Source organism: Pelodiscus sinensis, chromosome 3 (assembly GCF_052426305.1).
Source record: "Pelodiscus sinensis isolate ZL-2025 chromosome 3, ASM5242630v1, whole genome shotgun sequence".
Taxonomy (NCBI): Eukaryota; Metazoa; Chordata; order Testudines; family Trionychidae; genus Pelodiscus; species Pelodiscus sinensis.
Window position 1 is genome coordinate 103511837 of NC_143054.1, and position 23293 is coordinate 103535129.

Below are 23293 nucleotides of genomic sequence, written 5' to 3' on the forward strand. Positions count from 1 at the left end.
CCAGTGGGAATGTGCTGGGGGCAGGGCGGCTCCTAAAACTTCCGCCTTCTCCTCCTGTTTTAGAATAGAAATGGAGCCCTGCAGCAGTGTTTCTGCCTGGCATGGGGCTGCTGAGGAGCCTTGCCTGGGACTCCCCGCTGCCTCCGCGGGCTGGATCCGGTGGCTTGCTGGGACAAATCCAGTCCGCAGGCCGTATTTTGCCTAAGCCTGTGCAACTCCCTTTTGGGTTTGATCCCTAATTTGAGAAATTTTCATCTTCCTTGTGAAATCTGTATAGTATAAGGTATAAGCACACAAAAGGCCAGATTTCACAATGGAAGACTAGATTTCATAGCCATGAATTTGGTAGGACCCCATGCATAAAATAAAGGAGTGTATATATGGGAGACAGCATAGGGATAGGGAACTGGGGGTATGTCTACACTACCCTCCTAGTTCGAACTAGGAGGGTAATGTAGGCATACCGCACTTGCAAATGAAGCCCGGGATTTGAATTTCCCGGGCTTCATTTGCATAAGCGGGGCGCCGCCATTTTTAAAACCCCGCTGGTTCGAACCCCGTGCAGCGCGGCTACACGGGGCACGAACTAGGTAGTTCGAACTAGGCTTCCTAGTTCGAGCTACCGTTACTCCTCATGGAATAATGAGGAGTAACGGTAGTTCGAACTAGGAAACCTAGTTCGAACTACCTAGTTCGTGCCCCGTGTAGCCGCGCTGCACGGGGTTCGAACCAGCGGGGTTTTAAAAATGGCGGCGCCCCGCTTATGCAAATGAAGCCCGGGAAATTCAAATCCCGGGCTTCATTTGCAAGTGCGGTATGCCTACATTACCCCGCTAGTTCGAACTAGCGGGCTAGTGTAGACATATCCTGGGAGAATGGGTCTGCCACCAATTTGTTGTGTGACTTCAAGAAAATTACTTCATCTCTTTGTGCCTTAGCTTCATCACTGTAAATGAAGAGAAAGATACCTAATTTCTTTTATAAAGCATTTGAGATCTATAGCTTGAGAACACATTGTAAGCTTAAAGTATTTCACCAGTTTTCTATCCTGGGTGAATAGTGAAAAGGCTTGGATTATAATGCAATACCATTGTTTCATTTTCTTTGGAAGTAGGATATTTATGAATGATATACATAATTAAGTGTTTAAGAATTATCTTCTATTTGACATCTCAATTAAAAATTAATTTAATAAAAATGCAATCCTAAACAGATTTTGAACTCAATATTTTCAGGATTCTTATAATTTTTCTAAAGCAGAAATAATATTAGATGCAGTAATTTTGACATCATTAAGCAAAGAGCCAGGTTAGGAAAAGAACATCTCTGTCATATTAAAAGGTATTATCTGTGTTAGAAAAGAATTAGTCATTTAATAGTCAGATTTAAGGCTGATTAAGTTACCTTATTTCAGTTTTGATTTTCTGTGCGTGTTTGGGTTTTTGGAGAATAAACAAATTAACACTTTTGTTAACTTTATAAGATAAAGGAAGGGAAATTGAAGGCAATTAGATTGTCAAACATGTATTTATTTATTAACTTACTTAGGGTATGTCACTGCAGGACAAAGTCGAATTAAGGTACGCAACTTCAGCTACGTTAAATGTGTAGCTGAAGTTGAAGTAGCTTAACTTGGCTTTTGGCGCTGTCTATACTGCAGGAAGTCAAAGGAAGAACATGTTTCCTTCAACTTTCCTTATGCCTCGAAAAGCAGGGTTACCGGCATCAACTGGAGTGCCCTTCTCTGCAGGGGCAGATGACAATTTTGCAGGGCCCAGGACAGCACAATTTCACGGGGCCCCCCCTTTGACACGGCACATGCACAGTGGCTCCACGTGCATGCGCGGTTGCGCCACAGCGCATGCACGGGTCTTCTTGAAGCGCGGGACCTGGGGTGGCCACCCCGCTCTCCCTGCCCTATATCCATCCCTGCCTCTCTGTTCAAATTAGCTGTCTTAACTAAACTGCTAATTCAAACCCAGGAAAATCAACAGCAGCAGCTTCAATCTTCCTCTGTAGTGTAGACATACACTTACTTACTTATTTCAAAAATGAATGTTGTCATTATGGAATCATGCTATTGACCCAATAATTAAAGTCGTAATTCAGTATGTTACAAAATGATATCACTAAAACCTCTCTGAGAGAACCCACTCAAGCAAATTCCTAATTTTCTACAATCAGAATGCTGAATTGTACAGCACTTTGCTTAAATTAATAATAGTAGCATATTTGAATACTGTGGAAAATTGCTAAACTGCCTTTAGTTAACCTGCATGGCTTTATAATTAATACCAAAAATGGTTAGTCTTCTCTTCTTTGTTTTAAAGAAAGTTTTAATATCAGAGTCCTTTACTGAGCTCTAATTACCAAGACAGCCTTGCTGTTAAAAAAAAAAATCTACATTTGCTAACATGCTGCAAAGATTCTTTGTAAGTTTCCTTCTGCCCCTCCCGCCCCCTTCCCATGTTGCCTTTGTGAAGCAACTGCTCTTGTGGTAGAGTTGAGTCACCAGAGCAAGCCTGAGGTTCATTTAATTTAACTTGTCCTAGCATCTTTTATGGGTAGAAAGAAAAGGGGAGTAAAGTTGCAGATGTGCCCCCGTTGCTGCTCCAGAGGCACTGAGCACTGCATGGTGGAGAAAATCCCATACATGGCTGGGCTATTGGGACCATGGTTTTCAGAAGACAGTGTTTCTTTCTTTTCCTATTTCCAGAGCTGTCACAACATTACTGAGATTCATCAGTCATGGTTATTTGTGAATGCAACATGACTGACACATGCAGGATTGATGAGTCACGTGTTAAAAAGTTGCTGTTTCCTTATTGACTAAAAAACACATTAAATCATTCTCTTCACTTTAAAAAATGTGTTTTATTTTCAAGTCTTTTCTACAGGAATGATTCACATCTTGTGGCTTTCAGCCAAGTTTTTAAAAATATTAAAAAGACAGATCTGTTGCAAAGCTTCCAAAACACTAGGGCACTTAAATTGAACTGAGAGTGTGTGTGATGGGGAGGGTGTGCTACCAGGGAAGTATGGGAAGACTACTCTTTAATCAAATTTATTTATTTTTGGGAATACATAATTTACTTGTCAAGTTTTAGGGACTTTCCAGCCATCAGAAACCTTATCCTGAAGCTGGGTTTAGTAGAGACAGCTGCAATGCAAGTCTTTTTACCCTACTTAACTATCTCAGACATTGCCTAGAGTGCTGCCTTTCCTGTTGATTGTGGAGCACTGCTGAGGGGATACTACCAATCCTTCTGAAATGTGTAAAATTAGCATTTAAGCCAAATTAATGACATAACTTTCTATGCAGAGTATAAAACTAATAAGTTTAAATTATAGCAAAGAAAAACATAAAAGATGTAATCTAATAATATCAAAATACATTCTGAATAAACTGTATTACACATGTTGGCCAACTGGATGATATAAGTTTAATTTAGTTATATTTTATAAGCAGGATATGATAGGTAGTTTTCCTATATACAGTACAAGAAAACAAGGAGGGAAATGGGGATTATTACAATGGGGATTATTACAAAATGAATTTAGGTTAAAATAAAAAAGATAAACACAAAAACTGAATTGTAGTTTCTTAAATGCTTGTACAAGTGAAATTCATGTTTCCTCAGGTATGTTACATGAGGTAAAATAGGAGACAAATCTAAATAGAAAAAACCCCAAGTAAACTATTTTGCTGGAGATGAGAGATTAGAATGTGTGTTGCCAGGGGTGGGAGGGAGTGATACAAGTGAAAATAATTGCAATGATTTCAGAATATGTAGCACTCTCCATTCTCAGCATCTGGTCACATTCTTATTTATATTGCTGTGATATACTGTATTTTGTCCATTCCATCTCTTCATATGCTACATGGTAGAAGATTCCAGGCTGTTAGCACTTCTGAACCAGATGGCATATACTTCTGTCATGTTGAGATCATGCTGGAAATGCCATCTATGTAAAACAGCTGAGATATCACACTTTGAAATCAGGTTTTCACTAGTTACATAGCTATTGGTTTTCATGAGTAACCATTAATTTATGGTCATTATTTTTTTTCTTGAGGTTTTTATACAGATATGGATAAATATTCCACATGCATTAATGACCCCCACCCAAATACTGGATTTCTAAGGATTTTTGATGACTTACCTAAATCAAGCCCTGTTCATAGCACCAAACAACTTTACATGGTTTTGAAACAATATTAACTGTGTAACAGAAACTGCTTTTAAAATTACATAAGTGCAAAATTACAGAGCCTAAAAGTAAGTGTTTCATAACATCTCCAACATGATTCTTGAGAGAAAGCGGACTCTGGTAGGGCAGAATAGCATTTCTAACTAAGTCCTGAATGCACAAAAGGAAGTAGCTCAACTCCTTCTTTTATATGCGTGGGTTCTGGTTTCGGCACAACTGCAAAACACTCTGCCAGCTGCCCTACCCAGTCCTGTAGGCACCAAAAACTCACTTGGCATCTGAGTAAAAATTTTCTTAGCACCTATGTTTCTGCCCTGGCAATGTGCATTGCTACCTCATTCTAGGTGTCTGGATACCTATTTTCTGCCTAAGCCATAGAGCAGTTCACAACCTGAAGAAGTCATGCATTGGTTGCCTAAAATTAATGCACAGCCTGATTCAGTAGGTGTCCTCAGAAGCTATTTATGAGATTGGGTCCCTCAGGTGAGTTCATACACAGCAGTTGGGGCAGCTGGGATGAGGAGAAGAACTTCCTTCAGAGCTTTTATCCAGAGGTTAGGACCAACCGAGCTGGGGCATGGGAGATACCCAGTTCACCTGCCTGCTTCATGTGAGGGGGAGAAGAGATCTGAACTGAGATCAGCCACCTCACCAGTCAATGCTCTACCCAGTGAGCATTTGATGTGAGGCTCCCTCGGTCTCTCCTGTTGAAACTGTTAAATGATGAAAGAGTGATTGGAGTGGGTGGACTGGACCCGACCAGTGATTCCCACATCCTGGGTGAAAGCTCTGACCATCAGGCTAAAGAAGTGGTTCTCAAACATTTTGGACTGTGGCCCACCTGACTCAATGCAAATCTTTCTGCAGTCCACCAGTTGCTAATAGAAACTTGTCGTTAGTTACATAATTATGCCTGAGCCATTCTGCTACTGCTTCATCTAGGGAGAATGGTTAATGTAACCACTAAGAAAGGAAGTGTTAATTCTTCTTCGAGTGGTCCCCGTGGGTGCTCCACTCTAGGCGTTGGGCTCATCCCGGCACTGCTGGTTGGAGGATTTTACAGCCGCAGTCAGCCGGATCGCGCATGCGTGGTTAGCGTCTTCCGCCGTTTGTGCCCGTCTGCTGTCGCACACTCCGGCTCCTGCCAGTTCCTCTCAACCATCCTTGGGTGCTGGCGGAGCTCTTTTCTTCTCCTGAGTGTGCGGATTGGTCATCTGGGGAAAAAAAGTTACAGTTTAGAGTTTTATAGTTAGTTTTTCCTGTTAGACTGTTCCGGTTAGTTTAAAAAAACGTTTTTACTTAGTTATTAGTTAGTGTTAGTTAGCTTAATCATATTAGCTCAGGGTCCTTTTTACATCCCAGACCCATTGTGCCTGGCTCGCCAGGTTTCAAGAAATGTTCCCTGTGTTGGGATGCGATGCCTGTTTCAGACGGCCAATGCCGCCTGTATTTGCTGCTTCGGAGAGTCACATATTCCCCCACTGCTCAAAACTGACTGCGAGAGCATGTATGGACAGGGAAATGCATTTAAAAATGATACTCTTCGATAAGGCACCGCTGAGGGTGTGAGAGACGGCACTGGAGATGGCGCTGCAGAGGGCGCGAGAGACGGTGCCAGATTCGGCACCGGGCATGGACTCTCCATGCTTGTCTACATCGCACTCCTTTGTACTGCAGACCGAGGAGCGAGCGCAAACTTCAGCACTGAGGCAACCGGATGATGACTCTGATACCGGGATCACCCCAGTTCCTACGAAGGTGGCTAGGAAATCTGTAGCACGCCTCCCTTCACTCTCTCCATCTCTGGAATTCTCCCCTGCACCGTCCCCATCACCGCTGGTGCGTAGATCCCCTCAGAGGACACCCCATGTCATCTCGGAGTCTCACCCATGGCCCACCCCTCGATCACCTCCGCTGCACTCCGCGCCTTAGCACACTGCTCACGTGCGCAGACGATCCTCTCCATGACACAGGTACTCACCTTGCAGCTCCCATTCTCGGAGCCACTCCACGTGTGCAACATACTATTATAGGCATGGGACTGTGTATTCCTCCAGAAGATCATCTCCAGCATATTCAGATCACTTCCACGAGCACCGTCATAGCTCCCATGGGCATCACAGATCTCACTCATATGCCCATTCCTCATGCTGTTGTCATTCTTCATCACACCATCATTACTCACCCCCGGTGCACATCCAACAGAGGAAACAATCACTGGTCCCACCTTCTGAGGTCCTTCCGGTGGTAACACATCAGTAAGAGCCGGAAGAGGGCCAAATATCAGATGATGACCAACCTCAGGAAGCCTCTCCCATGGATCTCTCATCATCTTCTCCAGATGAGGCCAGGTTTCCGGGGGATACCTCACCTCCAGATGATATGAGGCAATTCCAACATCTTTTTAAAAGTGTGGCAGACTCTCAGGAGGTGCAGCTGGCTGAAGTGCAAGCCAAGCAATATCATCTCCTAAAAAACGTACATCTCTAACAACGTTCCAGGATTGCACTCCCTATAGATGAGGCAATTATGGAGTCAGCCAAAGAGATCTGGCAGACTCCAGCCTCGACTACACCAATGTCTTAGAGAGCCGATACAAAGTACTACTTTAGAATTCCTGTTCACCCATCCCCAACCTAACTCCCTAGTAGTGGATGCAGCCCTATAAAGAGCCAAGACCCTACAGATCAGAGGATCAGGAGCTGATAAAGATGCAAAGAAACTTGACATTTTTGGTAGAAAAGTGTATTCTTCTTCCACACTTCTGCTCCTGATTGCGAATTATGCTGACCTACTTTTGAACCATTGTTTCGATAACTACACAAAGTTAACCAATCTCACACAACACCTGTCAGAGGCCAATAAGGCACTCTTGAGAGCTGTGATTCAGGAAGGTTATACGTGTGCAAGAGCAGGATTGCAAATTGCCATGGATGTGGCTGATACGGCAGCACGATCCGTTGCCACCGCAGTATCCATGAGAAGGGTGTCATGGTTAGCAACAGCGGGAGTTTCTAAAGAACTGCAGAATAAAGTCGAAGATCTGCCCTTCGACAAACTTAAACTGTTTGTGGATAAGACAGATGAGGTCCTGCACATGGGAAAGAACTCTTGTACCACCTTGCAGACGCTTGGTATGTACTATCCTTACCAAAAGAGATATGACTGCCGATTTCATAGGCAACAGCAGCGCTCATTTGATCAGGTGCATCCTAAACAACGACCGCAACGAAGGCGACCCCAATCACCTCATGCGACCAACCCACCTTCCTCAAAGCAGCAAGTTTGACTCCTCGGTCAAGGACTTGCACGCACCAATCGTTGTCATGACCACCACCGCCACAGCCCCCCTTTCACCATTGTCTATGGCCCTTTTACCATCAATGGGCCAAGATAACGTCCGACAGATGGGTATTAGAGATCGTATGATCAGGATTCACGATTCCCTTCACCTCCCTTCCTCCCACCAACCCCGTCGCTCTTCAGGGACCCATTTCACGAAGACCTCTTATGCCTCGAGGTGCACAGCCTTCTGACCATAGAGGTAATAGAGAGGGTCCTAAGTCAATTTAGAGAAAGAGGGTTTTATTCACGTTACTTCCTAATGCAGAAGAAAAAGGGGGTTAGAGGCCCATCCTTGATATATGCCAATTGAATCATTACCTTCGAAATCAGTGTTTCAAGATGGTGACACTTACCACGATAATTCTTTCTCTCGACAACGACGATTGGTTTGCAGCCCTCAACCTAAAGGATGCTTATTTTTACGTCGCCATACACCCTACGCACAGGCGATTTCTTCATTTTGTAATAGGCAACGAGCACTTCCAATATCAGGTGTTGCCCTTTGGTCTGGCATCAGCCCCCAAGGTCTTTTAAAAAACCCTAGCTGTTGTTGCGGCGCTCCTCCGCTGACTAAAGGTCATCTTCCCGTATCTTGATGATTGCCTAATCAAGGGCACAACAAGGCAGGATATCTCTCACATGGTGATGCTAGTCAAGCAAACGTTCGATTCTCTGGGCCTCATAGTGAATGAACAAAAGTCCACCCTCAACCCGACCCAAAGCATAAAGTTTATAGGAGCCATGCTCGACTCCCTCACTGCGAAGGCATACCTTCCGCTGGAAAGATTCCAAGCAATTCAAGAGCTGGTACACATAGTCACACAGGCTCCAACAATTTCGGTACACACTTGTCTGAGGCTGCTCAGCCATATGGCCGTGACCACATTCGTTGTCCCTCATGCACATCTTCACTTACGGTGTCTACAACACTGGCTGGCAACCATGTTCATGCCCTCAAAGCACAGCATTCACAAAATAGTGGCTCCTCCAAATCATGTTCACATATCCCTCTGCTGGTGGAAGAAGTCAGGCAACCTTATGACAGGAATTCCATTCCACCATCCACAACCATCCATTCAGATAACGGACGCTTCCCTCATCGGGTGGGGTGGACACATGAGCGGAAAACGCATACAGGGCAAATGGTCGCTTACCGAAAGGCATCTACATGTAAACCTCCTGAAGCTGAGGGCCATCTTCCATGCATGCAGACACTTTCACTCACACATAAAGGGCACTACCGTCAGAGAGCTGATGGACAATGTAGCTGCAATGTATTACATAAATAGACAAGGAGGAGCAAGGTCATGTTCCCTGCATGCGGAAGCAGGCGTTTTTGGAATTGGTGCATATGAAACGACATCACAGTCACAGAGTCTTACTTATCTGGCACCAGCAATGTCATCGCAGACGCTCTCAGCAGGAGATTTCCCATGGATCACAAATGGGAAATAAGGACAGATATTCTCCAACACATCTTTTGCATGTGGGGAACACCTGTGCTAGATCTGTTCGCCACTTCCAGCAATGCGAAGTGTCACCTCTTTTGCTCCAGAGCAGGCATCAGCAAGGGTTCACTCGGGGATGCTCTTCTAATCAGTTGGAGAAAAGCACTCCTTTATGCTTTTCCCCCAACAGTCCTCATTCCCAGAACATTGGAAAAAAATCAAAGTAGAATCAGAGACTGTAATTCTCTTAGCTTCAGCTTGGTCGAGACAGCCATGGTACCTGTTCCTACCAAAACATGTCAGTAGCGCCACCTTGGCTGCTCCCTGTCCTCCCAGATCTTCTCTCACAAGACCACAGTTTTCTCCTTCACCCCAGACAGATTCCCTACACCTGACGGTATGGCTCCTAACTGGTGCAGGCCAGGAGAGGACCTCTGTTCAGATCAAGTCAAAACAGTACTAATACACAGTAGAAAATCATCCACTCAGAGTACTTACCTTCCAAAATGGCGTAGATATTTGCAATGGTGCTCTCATAGCAACATCAAGCCTCAGGGCACTCCTCTACACCATATCCCTGACTACACTGTCCACCTGCAGAGCTCGGGACTTTCTCTTTCATCTCTGAAAGTACATTTGGCAACTATCAGTGCTTTTCATTCTCCCATTGAAGGGGTGTCAGTGTTTGCACACCAAACCACCGAAAGGTTTCTAAAAGACCTAATGAACTTGCACCCTCCTCGTAGCCCACCACCCCCTTCCTGGAATCTGGACCTGGTGCTCAACACCTCCTTTCGAACTGCTAGCTACCATACCATTACAAATGCTCACTATGAAAGTAGTCTTTCTGTTTGCGATCACATCTGCACGCAGAGTCAGCGAGCATTGTCCTTCCATCCTTTTATCCCAAGCCTCATTCATCACAGAGAGATGCATTACTACATACACTCGATGTACGCCGGGTGCTTTCCTTTTATATAGACAGAACTCGACAGTGGCGCCACACAGACAAACTTCTAGTGTCAATTGCACAGCACTCCAAAGGCAATGCACTCTCTAGCCAACGTATAGCTAGACTTATAGGCATATGCATCACTACTTGCCATTCGTTAAGAGATAAACCTCTTCTCTCACGACTGAAGGTACATTCTACTAGAGTGGTAGCGACCTCCACGGCCTTCAACCGAGGAGTCCCATTGAGTGATATTTGCAGAGCAGCCACCTGGGCTTCCAGCATCTCTTTCATGCGTCATTATGCTGTAGTACGATCTCTAGCAGCAGACTCCGGTGGTTGCATCGGCAGTGTTATCGGTTGCAGAAGATCATTGATCCGGAGCGCACACTGGCTACTGCTGTACAGTCACCTAGAGTGGAGCACCCAACACAAAATATTTTGCTCTACATGACTGGAGAAAAGCCCGGAGCAAGACCATGGTGGGAGCAGGAGCAAAGGCAGGGGTGAGGCAGCAGCCCGAAGCACAGCAGGAATCAGAAACAGGATTGGGTGTAGGGAAGCAGGCATAAGCAGGTCCTATGCAGACACAGCAAGAAACCCTAGTTTCTCAGACAAAATTCCTGTGTCACCTTCTAGCTTACAACCTATCCGTGGAGCCAGGTGATCTTCCATTCAAAGCGCCTGTGAGTGGTGCCTTGGCTGGTAGCTTTTTAATCCTCTGCGTTTCAGAAGGCATTGGTGGAAGCCACAAGGCTGCAGCTGTGAGAGGTTTTCCCAGGCCTGAGTTTGAGACTCATGAAACTGTGCTGCTCTGTGTTGTAAAAGCACCTTCTACATTGTGCGACCTCCTGAAAACAAAGAAAGAATAATAAATCATCCACAACACTTCTTGAGACTCCAACCTAAGTGGGCTCTGCTTTCACAGCACAACATTAACCACTCAGCAGATTAACTAGAATGCTCCTGCTCTTCCGTGTCTGACTCTTAATTACACATGGCTTTTCCTCATTCCTTGCAGGTTAGACTCCAAGTAATTTCCAATAAAAATAGTTGTAAGTTTTTTTTTAATCCCTGTAAATCTACTTAATTATATGTTTAGTAGTATTCTTCTTTTGTTTGGCAATTGAAAAAACAACATTAAAGGTCAATATCCATGTTCTTCATCGAGTGATGTCTCTGTGGGTACTCTACTCAGGTCTCGGTGTGTCTGCTCACCAAAAACCTCCAATCAGTGGTGCAAGGACGCACCAAGATCTGAATGGAGCACCCACAGAGGGACACATCTCAACGAACCATCATTACTGCATAGGGTAGTAACAACTTCTTTGTCATCCAGATTGATGGCAGATGGGAAATAAATGGCAACCTTCATGCCATCCTTCCTAATAAGGGCTTTGACACAACCAATGCCATCAATATGGAGAACTAACATGAACCAAGAGCCTTGATGTGTAAAAAGTAACTCAAGCAATATGGCCCCTATAGGACAAACAATAAGAGGAAACAGGCTCTGGATATTTGAACTTTTGGAGGATTTTGCTGTTGTAGATTACATGGTCCCAGTCACACTGATTCCAATCAATCACACTTACAATAGCCAAACAGACAAATAGTCTGGCCTAAATTACTTCAATGTGTCTTAAATCACACTTCCACGCTACCTGCTCAAGCATAATATTTGTGCTCAACACCAGATTATTTTAACGATCCATCATGTCAAAAGCCTGAAAGAATGAAAACAAAAGTGCAAAAAGGTGACAAGGAATGTAACCAAAAATCTGAGGTAATACATCATATTCTGTTTTTTCCCCCAAAGAAAAATCAGATCATGAATTTTGGCAAACTATAAAAAGTGAAATTTAGGTGGACTGACAGACCCCCAACAGTTTGGTTTTGTATGCTGGTAGCTAAACTTTGGTGCTATTGTTTCGGGCTGCTTATTGTCTTAGAAGAAAGAGTGATTACAAATTCACATATGGCTGCCTTCAAGGGACAACTTGTTCAGATACTGACAGTATCTGGGAATTGCTAATGGAATGCTTTAAAAGTTTGTATATATGAATTATATTTTCAGAACAAAGAATTATAGCCACAGACTCATAATTATGAATCTCTCATGAATAAATTTTTTTGTACTGAAAACTAAGTAAACTGGGAGACAGTAGTACATGAAAAAATGTATTAATTTTATGCACAATGGGGGCCATTTCTGGAATGTATAAAGGTGATTTCATCCATTATGTCAATTACTTCTTGACTGATACTGCATGTTTGTTCTATATAATGGGACTTTATTTATTTCTTTTTGTATATCTGTACTCTTTTCAGACTTTGTTCATTGCCTACTGGTATCCTTTTGTGCCTGGATGAGACTTGCAAATTAAAAATAAAAAGTTTCTGTTCATTTTGCAATATTTAAATTAACAGTGTTGTTTTTGGTGTAATCTCACAATTTATTGCTTGAATCTCTAAAAAATAATATCATGCTTCCTTTATTGTTTTGTAGCTACGCTACTTGAAATTATGTCCATTTGAAAGCTGGCTTCTGTTTTGAAAATGTCTTCCTTAATCTGGGATAACATTAGGGTACTTGAGTGGACATTGTTTAGGAGGAAGTATCCTTTGTTATGTATTGGTAACTTCTACATCTATTATAGTGATTTACACTGAAGGGAGCATAAGTCCTAAAAACTTGTTTCATAGTATAACCCACTAATGGCACATGCTGCATGGCACTGTCTTGTGTCTGATCCCAAAGAGGATATTAATCTATTATAATCCCCAATTTACAGAGACTGACGCTCTATTTCATGCTATTGAGACTCATATTTTCCGCTTTGCAGATCCATAGTACAATCCCCAAAGTGGGCCAAGAGGGCGATTGTAAATACAGCACTCCTTATGAATTGTATGTAGAGAAGAAAGGGTATGTCTACACAGCAGGGTTTAACTCAAAATAAACTATGCAAATTGAGCTACGTCAATTGCGTAGCTTATTTCAAAATAGCTGATTTCGAAATTGGGAGCATCTACACGGCACTTACTTTGAAATAGAACACTCTTCTTCCAAGTTCCCTTACTCCTTGTACAATGAGGATTACAGAAGTCAGAGTAAGAAGTCCCCCAGCTTAATAGTATTTCGACATTATTTCAAAATAACTGCTTGCTGTGTAGAGACGAACTAAGTTATTTCAAAATAACACTAGTTATTTTGAAATAATTTTGCTGTGTAGACATACCCAAAGTGTGGGTGTATATGCTATTGGTACGGGGAAGCATGGGAAATTTCCTCCTTAAACTCTGAAATATTTATTCCTGGGTCTGTTCAGTAACCTTTTGTCCAGAAGTGTATTTTCCCCTCCTGTCTCTGTTTTTCTGTAACTGTCATTGTTAGTTGTGAAGTTTATCACTACACATTATCCCTCATACCACAACTTTGTAACCTATGGATAGCTTCCTTCTCTTCAGTATTTTCAGAAATGAATCACTATATGCTACGATAGTATTAATTTTTTTCTCCATGTAACTTTCTCCTCATAGCAGATTAACTAAGAGAAGAAGCTCAGTTTATGAGTGGTTAGGGAATGTACAATTTCAGTTCCCTTTGAAAGTGAGGGTGTTTCAGGCTATGTAACTTTGGATAGATCTGATTTCAGGAAACCATAGTTAGATTTGCAAACAGCCTATTAGGTCATTCATCCAAACCCTGCCAGTGCGGTATTGGTCCCTACAGTATATTCTTGAGTGTTCTGTCCAATCTAACTTTGAATGACTCAAGCAGTAAGGCTTCCACTACTTCCTCTGGGAGACTATTCCATGGTCTAATAGAGTTCACTGTTAGGAAATATTTCCTGTCACTTGGCCTAAATTTTCTTATGCTCAGATTCATCACATTATTTGTAGTTATACTTCTCTAGACTTCCCTTAACAAGATCTTTTTCTTCCTTGATACTTATACCCCCGAGTAAATTGTGGACAGTTAATCTATCTCTTCTTTGGTCCTTGTTTGGTCATGGCAAAATATTTTTAGCTGTTATTATCTTCCTGTATAAGTAGGCCATCTATTTGGGGGGGAGGATAATTTCTGATTAAATCTTGGTTGAAAGCAGGGGTGGGGGATCTTCAGTGTGCTGGTTTTATGTGGTTCATCAAGGTGAAACTCTGGCAGGCCACCAGATGGTTTGTTTACCTGAGTGACCAGCAGGCATAGAGCCCCACAGTTTCCAATGGCCGTAGTTCCAATGGAAACTGCAGGAAGCGATCATGAAGGCCTGGTGTTTTCTAATTTACAGTCAGTAATGAAAAATATCGAGTTTCTAGCTTTTGGCAATGCCATCACCAAACAGCTTAGGTAAGATAGCAAGCTGGAGAAAAAATGGAGTGAAGAGTTCTTGGAGTGAAGTCATTTTTTCATGTTGAATCCTAACGGACCCCTCACTTGCAAATCAGTCCCTCCAACCATTTAATCACTTACATTGTAATTTTCTGAATTCCCTCTGTCTGGTATCAGTAACAAATGATCTGGTAGCACTTTATAGACTAACGAAACATGTAGATGGTATCATGAGCTTTCGTGAGCTGTGCCCATGAAAGCTCATGATGCCAACTACATGTTTTATTAGTCTATAAAGTGCTACCAGACCATTTGTTGTTATTTCTGTAACAGACTAACTCGGCTACCCCCTAAAGCTCCTGGTATCATAGTGTATGTATATACTATGGGATAAGGGTGAATTAAGATATGTAACTTCAGCTATATTAATTGCATAGCTGAAGTTGAAGTATCTTAACTCAAATTTTGGAACATACTCTCCCTTCAACTTCCCTTACTCCTCGCAGAAGCAGGACTACCAGCATCGATCAGAATGCCCCTCTCAAGTTCAAATTAGCTGTCTTAACTAGACTTGCTAATTCCAACCCTGGAAAATCGACAGCAGCAGCTTCGATCTTCTCTGTAGTGTAGACTTGTGTCTAGAAACATATTGTCTCTTCACTTTTATTTCTTCCATATTATAAATTCAAATCCCATCGTCCTTGTAGGGTTTATAAGGTTCGTATTCTGCCAAGACTTGTGCACATATTTAATTATACTTTGCGGGATCTGAACCTAAGTATTTTTTCTATTGAATATAACAATGCTTAGCTCTTACATAACACTGATTAAACATGAAACTAATAATCCTCATATTGGAATCTCCCTGTTATATCATCCACATTTTACATACCGGTAACATTGAGAGGTTAAGTTGCTTTCCCGAAGTGACACAATGAGTCTCTATCAGAGCTGAAATTTGACTTGAGGAGTTTCTTTCTGACAATACAGCACTATGCTCTTTTTTATGGTCCCGATTCAGTAAAAAACTTAAAAGTATATCATTAATTTTAAGAACACACTCAAGTTCTGGGATGAATCAGTCTTTATCTGTGTCTGTATTGTATCTGATGATTTTTAGTCTTCAAGACTGGATTTTATTTGCACGCAGGTTATCCAGGCTGTCTTTTTTGGAATCTGCGTATTGACTGATCTCTCCAGTCTTCTCACCAAAGGAAGTGACTGCCAAGAACAAGAAAGACAGTTAAAAAAGCTCATTTCCCTTCGTGACTGGATGATGGCTGTTTTAGCCTTTCCTGTTGGAGTTGTAAGTATGGATGCTAAGTAGTTAATTTCACTTCCAATCAGGGTGCATCATGTAACTTGTTCATTGTTTCCTGATTGTAAAAAGATTGACATTATTAGTAAAAGGGATAGATGACTATGGAAAAGAGGGGAAATGAGAGAATGGTTTATCCTGATGATAACTTCTAGTTATTTTTTCATGTCATTTAAAAAAACCCCTCTGTTGTGACATTTGGATTTGTGATATAAATAAAATCTACTTACACATTAGGATCTTAACCCCATACGTTTTTGCAAATATGGTGTGAACTGGCATGTAAATTGTTTGGGAGTTCTGTATGGCAGATATTCATCAGATATAGAAGTTCTGCCTTCCATGGGTTTGCACAAGAGGAGTTTGCTAAGCAATTTTATTGATGCAAAAGAGAAGAGAATCTAGTATCCTCCCTTTTAGCCTTGATGGCTCTACAGAGTGAAGAGAAGTAAAAACATGGTTTTTGTCAATAAGGTGCACAAATTTCTCTCTTCAGTACACAGAATAAGCAGAGTTAAAAAGGCATTTATCAGCAGAGTAAATTTACTCTTCTGCAGCATTGAAATCATCAGGACTTCAGCCATTCACCACAGTGGAACAAGACTGGGCACTTTAAGCCAGTGCTTTCCACCCAAAAACTTCAGTTTGGCCCAGATTTGTCCAAAAGTTAGACCATGCTAGCAAATCGTTTGTGACCCTTACAATAAAAACAGGCCCAAGTTTACAAGCTTTAATGAAATTGGAAACCATGCTTCATTTTAGTTTCATTATGAAAGTTTTTCAGTTCTAATTGCTACCTGTGAACCACTGTTCTCTTTGTATTGATCTAGCTAACTGTATGATGTCTCATTGTTGATGCTGCTTCATAACAGTGAAGCATCCATTGTAACTCTACAATTAAGACACTTATTTAAAATATCAAATTTGATATGGTTGGGCAGGCTTTGTTAAAACCTTTACCTTTGTTAAAACCTGATATTTTACAGTCCAGTCCATGAAGAAATACAGAATGCTTGTGCAAGGTTAGAAAATATAAAACACATGTACAGGTATTCCCTTCTCGAAACACCTTTTGGTAGCCTTAAATGACTTTACTTACTAGCCACGGCTAAGAGTAGCTGCTGCTATGCATGTTGGGTTAACTAGCTGCATTTTTTTCTGCTATCACATATGAAATATACAATAATATTAAATGCATTTTTTTAAATCCAGAAATAGGCTTTCAAAATATCATTTTTTACATTTACATTTTAAGGAAGATAGGGAGTTATGTAGTAGTTGCAATTGTGACTGATAACATGCTTTCCTTACTGTTGTTACAAGAAAAGAGAAAGCCCCTTACGAATAGCATGACATTGTTTTAAGTGATTCTTAAAAAAACACAATATAAGTTTTATGTACATTGAGAGACACCATTCTCCTGCCTTTTCTGGCTCTCTTGCCAGCTATTCGATATCCACACTGTCTCTCGTGATACCAGGTTTCTTTCTTCTCTCTTTTAACTCTCTGAGGGTATGTCTACACTAGAAAGTTAGTTTGAACTAACAGACGTTAGTTCGAACTAACTTTCATAGGCGCTAGACTAGCGCTCCATTAGTTCGAACTTAATTCGAACTAACGGAGCGCTTAGTTCGAACTAGGTAATCCTCATTCCACGAAGATTAAGCCTAGTTCGAATTTACTAGTTCGAATTAAGGGCTGTGTAGACCCTTAATTCGAACTAGTGGGAGGCTAGCCCTCCCCAGGTTTCCCTGGTGGCCACTCTGGCCAACACCAGGGAAACTCGTCTGCCCCCCTCCCGGCCCCAGACCCGTTAAAGGGGCACGGGCTGGCTACGGTGCCCATGCCAGGTGCAAGCCTGCCAGCACCCAGCCAGCAGACCCTGCACCTGGCACGGATCAAGCCACCCACCCGATGCCCCCCAGGCTGGCGGCTCCCGGGAGCTTGCCCGGGACCGCAAGAGGCAGGCACCCACCTGGGCTAGTGCGGACATCGTGGACCTCGTCCACGATCTCCGCACTAGGCACAGGAAAGTGGCCGGCTAGGTCAGGAGAGCTGCCAGCCTGGACACCCAGGAGCAGGTGTGCATGAAAATCAAGGTGGTCCACTGAGACCCCCGACCCTGAGCCCTGAGCTTATAATGGACGTAATGGGTCAGAACAAAGGTCCATCTAGCCCAGTATCCTGTCTGCCGACAGCGGCCAACCCTAGGGACCCTGGAGGGGATGGACCGAAGACAGTGACCAAGCCATTTGTCTCGTGCCATCCCTCTCCAGCCTTCCACAAACCTTGGGCAGGGACACCACTCCTGCCCCTGGCAAATAGCACTCCATGGACCCAACCTCCATGCCTTGATCTCACATCCCTTTAAACTCTGTTCTAGTTGTAGCCTTCACAGCCTCCTGCAGCAAGGAGTTCCACAGGTTGACTATTTGCTTTGTGAAGAACAACTTTCTGTTACTAGTTTGAAGCCTGCTACCCATTCCTTTCCTTTGGTGTCCTCTAGTCCTCCTTTATGGGAACTAATGAAGAACTTTTCTGTATGCACCCTCTCCACCCAACTCCTGCTTTTAGAGACCTCTATCCTGTCCCCCCTCCGTCTCCTCTTTTCTAAGCTGAAATGTCCCAGTCTCTTTAGCCTCTCTTCATATGGGACCTGTTCCCAACCCCTGATCATTTTAGTTGCCCTCCCCTCTCCCACCCTCTCTCTTCCCCTCTCCCACCTCCTTTTCCCAGTCTCCCCCAGTTTTGTACAATAAAGACAGATTCCATTTTTGAACACAATTGTCCTTTATTTTGTACATCAAGAAGAGGGGCTAGGGAAGGGTAAGTGGAAGGAGGTGAGGGAGGAATGGGGTACGCGCCCCCGATGGGGAGGACTGGGCTGGCTCTGCGGGCTTCTGGGGGTGGAAGCTCTCCTGCAGCCCCCCAATTGCCTCCTCTCCCCAGATGGCAGCCTGCGGCAAGTGCAGCCGGTCTGATGGCCAAGTGCTGTGATGTGCCCAGTGTGGGTACTCCGGGCACTCCAAGCCAGGACTGCTTTGCAAGCGGGGCACCCTGAGAACTGTCTGTCCGGGGTGGGGGTCGGGACCCTTTAAGCACAGCCCTCGGCTAGCCTGAGACAGCAGCTCCACGCTCTAAGTCCTCCTCTGATGCCCTGCCAGCACTGCTTCTGGCCATCCTTAACCCCGGTTCAGGGTCCACTTAATGTGGACGCGCTAGTTCGAATTAGCAAAACGCTAATTCGAACTAGTTTTTAGTTCTAGATGCGTTAGTTCGAATTAGCTTAGTTTGAATTAACTAATTTGAACTAAGTTAGTTCGAATTAATGTTGTAGTGTAGACGGACCCTGAGTCTTTTGCATGCTCTTCTTCAGTACCTCCTCTGGTCTTCCCAGCCATGATACTTTTTAAGACTGTTTGAGGCCTCCTATGAAGACATTAGCTACAACTTCTATTGGTAACAAAGCAGTTTCTAAGCAGTATGAACTATATATTTTTTCTTTCAGGAGTTACATGTTTTGCCATCTGTAAAAGAGGAGCTAGCAAATATTGTGAGCTCTCTCTAAATGAGATGTACAAATGAGCATTCTGTAAATTAACCTGTTCCCAGGGGATACAGTTTACACCTGGGAACTAGCTAGTTTCCTAAGGGCTAAAATGTGCAAAAACATTTCTTGTATTGTCAAAGGAAAACCAGAAAATAACTAGCTAAGTATATTGTAAAAATAGTCTCTCTCTCCTTCTTTTCCTTTTTTTAAAGGTGACCTTTAGATAGGGAACAAAATGTCTTTGCAGCACTTTTTGCTCTTAATTTTGTGCAAAGCCTAAAAAGACGATGTTGTTCCCCTCTCTCTTCTGGCTGCTGGGAGAGAACCTGTGAACGTACCACTGACCTCAGCTCACTTTTCTGCATTTCTGAATGTCTGATCCCTAACCAATCCTGGGTCCCTCCTGAAACCTAACCCCTTACTTTGTCTTCACCAGTTACCACTCACAGGCTATGTCTAGACTACATCCCTCTTTTGAAAGAGGGATGTAAATTAGACATATTTGAAATTGCAAATGAAGCTGGGATTTGAATTTCCCATGCTTCATTTGCATAATCACATCATGGCATTTTTTCGAAAAACGCTATTTCAAAAGCGAAACTGTGGTCTAGATGCAGTTCTTTCAAAAAGAAAAGCCTTTTTCAAAAGATCTTGTAAGCCTCATTTTTTGAGGAGTACAGGATCTTTCGAAAAAGGCTTTTCTTTTCCAATGAACCGCGTCTAGACTGCGGTTTCACTTTCAAAATAGCGTTTTTCAAAAAAATGCCATGATGTGATTATGCAGATGAAGCGTGGGAAATTCAAATCCCGGCTTCATTTGTAATTTCGATATGTCTAATTTACATCCCTCTTTTGAAAGAGGGATGTAGTTTAGACATACCCACTGTGATGTTAACCAATATGGAGAGAGATGGCAAAATGTAGGGAGGCAGATTCTGGCACATTCACTTGAGTGAGGCTAAATGAAGTGTAAGATACTGTTCAGTATGATTAAGGGTGTGTCCACAGGTAGAATAGGTCTGCTGTGGGTCTTTATATGTCAGATACTGTAGAGAAATTATCATACACCAGAATACCTGCAGAGAAAAATTAAAATGTCCTGACTTCCCCTATTTTCCCAACAGCTTCCACCTTACAGAAAGCAATGTTTGAAAATGGGTTGCATTGACAAGCACCCAAGCAACTCTCTACAGGGCTTCTTAGTGGTTTGCATTAGAGGCATGTTGGAATCCCAGAATAGAAAATTAAACAGATGTGAATAAAATGCTAGTTAGGTTTCTGATTGAAACCAAAGTGGTCATGCTTGAAAACTTGTCAGTTGCCATACACATCTAAATTAACGTTACCTAAATATTTGCATTATTTTGTGCTCTTTATAGGGAATAATTCATAAAGCTATTCCAGGTAGAATTGGAAAGTTTCTGAGAATTATTTTAAATACTGTAGATGGCTCTCAGTTTCTAAAGTCTTCAGAATGGATTGTTCTGAAAAATAGATGGGAAAACAGTTTTCCTCTTCCAGGTCAAATAATGATGCGGGATGGGAGGAACCCTTAACAAAATACAGCTTTTTGTTTATATTATGTATCCTAGTAAATAAGTATTACAGTTCAGCCTTATGGGTCACTTGATGTCAGTATCCTCCTCCTCCCTCTCTACAAAAAATGAAACCAATCTCTCCCTCCCCAGGCAAAACACAACAACAACTGCAATGGAAACAACAGTCAGAAGATATGCAAAATCTCCTCAGTGTCTTTGCAGCAAATCAAACCTTGCCTCTTTTATGTTATGTACTATATTTCTCCAGCTGCTCAAATGAAACATAATCTCTTTTAGGAGTATAAAAAAGGGGGAGGGGGAGGAACGCAAGAGCTTGTTAGATGGAATCAATAACCACTGCTGACTACCTTGTTGTCCTTTCTAATACAACTTTTAGTGATACATTTTCTATTTTTATTTAATGAGACCAGAAAATAATGGCCCAGTTTTGCAGCTCTTACTCATATTGAGTAGTAGGTTTTTTCCGTGAATAGTCCCATTGGACAGCTTTCGATACCTTTACTCCAGTTAAGTAGTAGCCTATGGTACTATTCAATGTGAGTAAGAGTATTGGAATCTAATCCATTAAATTAATGGCACTGTTTGCATACTAAAGTATTCCTCAAAAGACTTCATATTTATGCTGAATTCATTTTCCAGCAACCTAGTACTATAAAGTGGCCTTAAAGTGGCAGTAAATTACACTGCTAGAGCAGTATGAAGTAGCATGAGTGGGAACATGAATGCATCTGAAAGCTAATAAGGGCATAAACATGGCAGAGTCTGTATCAATGTTTCTAGTTTGTCCCTTTTGTTTTCTATTTGTCACAGATCACAAAGTCTGCCAAGTTTACATGGCTAATTTAGTGTTTTGTGTAAACTATATATGGCAATATCATTTTGTTTCTTGTAATTCATGTAGTAGTTGAAGAAGCTGAATAGGCATTTTTAGATGATTAAAGCAGTTCTTTTGTACTTTGAGAAGTTCAGCCTTTTCTTGAATATATAAAAATAACCTTTAAAAATACCCTTTTCCCTAGTCCTTCCCATTTTGATTATTGTAAACAAACTTTCAAATGTTGACCGTTAATCGTTGGATACACTTTTAAAAAAAATTCTTTTAGCCATACACACAGCTGATCTATTGATTATTTGCTAGAGGAACACAGAAAAGATCACTTCTGCACAAACATAACTAGTAGTCATTCTGCCTTAGAGGCCATGCATGGAAGAGATCTGTAGGTCTTCTGGATGTAAATTTAAATCATCTTCCCCTGTCTTCTAAGTCTAATAAAATTACTGCAGATGTTCACCAGACTGTCCCCTTTTAATCTCTTCTTCCTCCTCACCCCTACCCCCACTAGCCTATAAATAACAGGAATTGCCACACTAGAACAGACCAGTGTCCTAGTCTGATATTTAACATCCAGAACGACCAATGCCAAATACTCCAGATGAAAGCTTAAAACTTGCCAGCTACATCTACACTATGAGTTTTCTCAGCAACAACTATGCTAATGAGTCACAATCTCATTTGCATATTTTCTGCCAATCCGTTTTTGCACTGGGTTTTTTGCGCAAAAACAAGCAGTGGGAACATTTTCTTTTTGCACAAAAAAACCTTTTTCTGCAAGATCAGTAAACCTCCTTTCAAGCTCAAGAAGCTATGACCAGGCCTGCAGAGAATGAGGAAAAGCTTCTCTAAGGAAAACCATGACACAAGGGGATTTTCCCCTGGCAAGGACACCTGGCAGAGATCCAGTCCAAGTAGGAGAGAGACTGCAAAGGCTTCAGGCACGAAGACCTGGGGGAGGAGGAAGAGAAACCTTGCATTGTATGAACTTGTGAATAGACTTGGGATTCTGTTTTATTGCAATTAGTTGTATATTAAGAAACCCAAGCTTCAAGGAGGGACCAAGAAAATACCTGAAGTGAAGTTTTATTTGAACTATCCCAGGGGAGAAATTAAGGTACGCTGCTTGTAACTTGACCCGGGGCCATGATGGAATGCGCAGAAGGTGGCTGGACCACTGAATGTCTCGGTTCCTCTATTTCTGCCCTTTGTGACCTTCTTGATAGGCCTTTAGCAAATATATTTGGGTGGATTGTCAACTGGTCTAAATAGGTGTAGCTCCATGTACGTCAATGCAATGCTAGTTTACATCAGCTGGGGATTGGCATAAAAAAATTCACACTGATATTAGGGACGTAAGTGACTAGTTGACTATCCGATAAGCATATGCTTATCAGGTAGTCACCTAGTGACTCGACTAGTCATCTGCTTCCCTTGCTGCCTCTATCAGAGAGAGGCAGCAAGGGGCAGGGGAGCAGGAGCTGGTGCTGGGGAGAACCAGCTTAAAAGGCACAAAAGAGGCAGAGGCATAGCTGGGGGACCAGGTGTAGCCAGACAGGAACCCCCCCCTTCCAACATCCATCTTGCTTGCCCCTCTGAGGTGCCTGGAGTATACAAGGCATAGAAAGCAATAAAATCAGCATAGTCTTTGAAGCCTTGACAGAAGGCCCGGATATGCTGGCTGCTGTGACCCTGGATGGCTGTAAACAGAGATACGCCAGTTGCTGACCTTGAGACTGTG

At 42.4% G+C, this 23293-nt stretch overlaps 1 protein-coding gene across 3 annotated transcripts in view; it reads left to right on the plus strand.

Annotated features, from left to right (window-relative positions):
- The window catches only part of AIG1 (androgen induced 1), a 175421-nt gene that overhangs the window by 39918 nt on the left and 112210 nt on the right, over window positions 1–23293 (plus strand). For 2 of the 3 annotated variants that reach the window (XM_025187614.3, XM_006128791.5), the window contains one exon: window positions 15444–15599. The exons of the other annotated variant lie outside the window; for it this stretch is intronic. In XM_025187614.3, the coding sequence (XP_025043399.3) occupies window positions 15444–15599 (156 nt within the window). The remainder of the gene's footprint in view (window positions 1–15443; window positions 15600–23293) is intronic. 3 annotated transcript variants of the gene reach the window in all.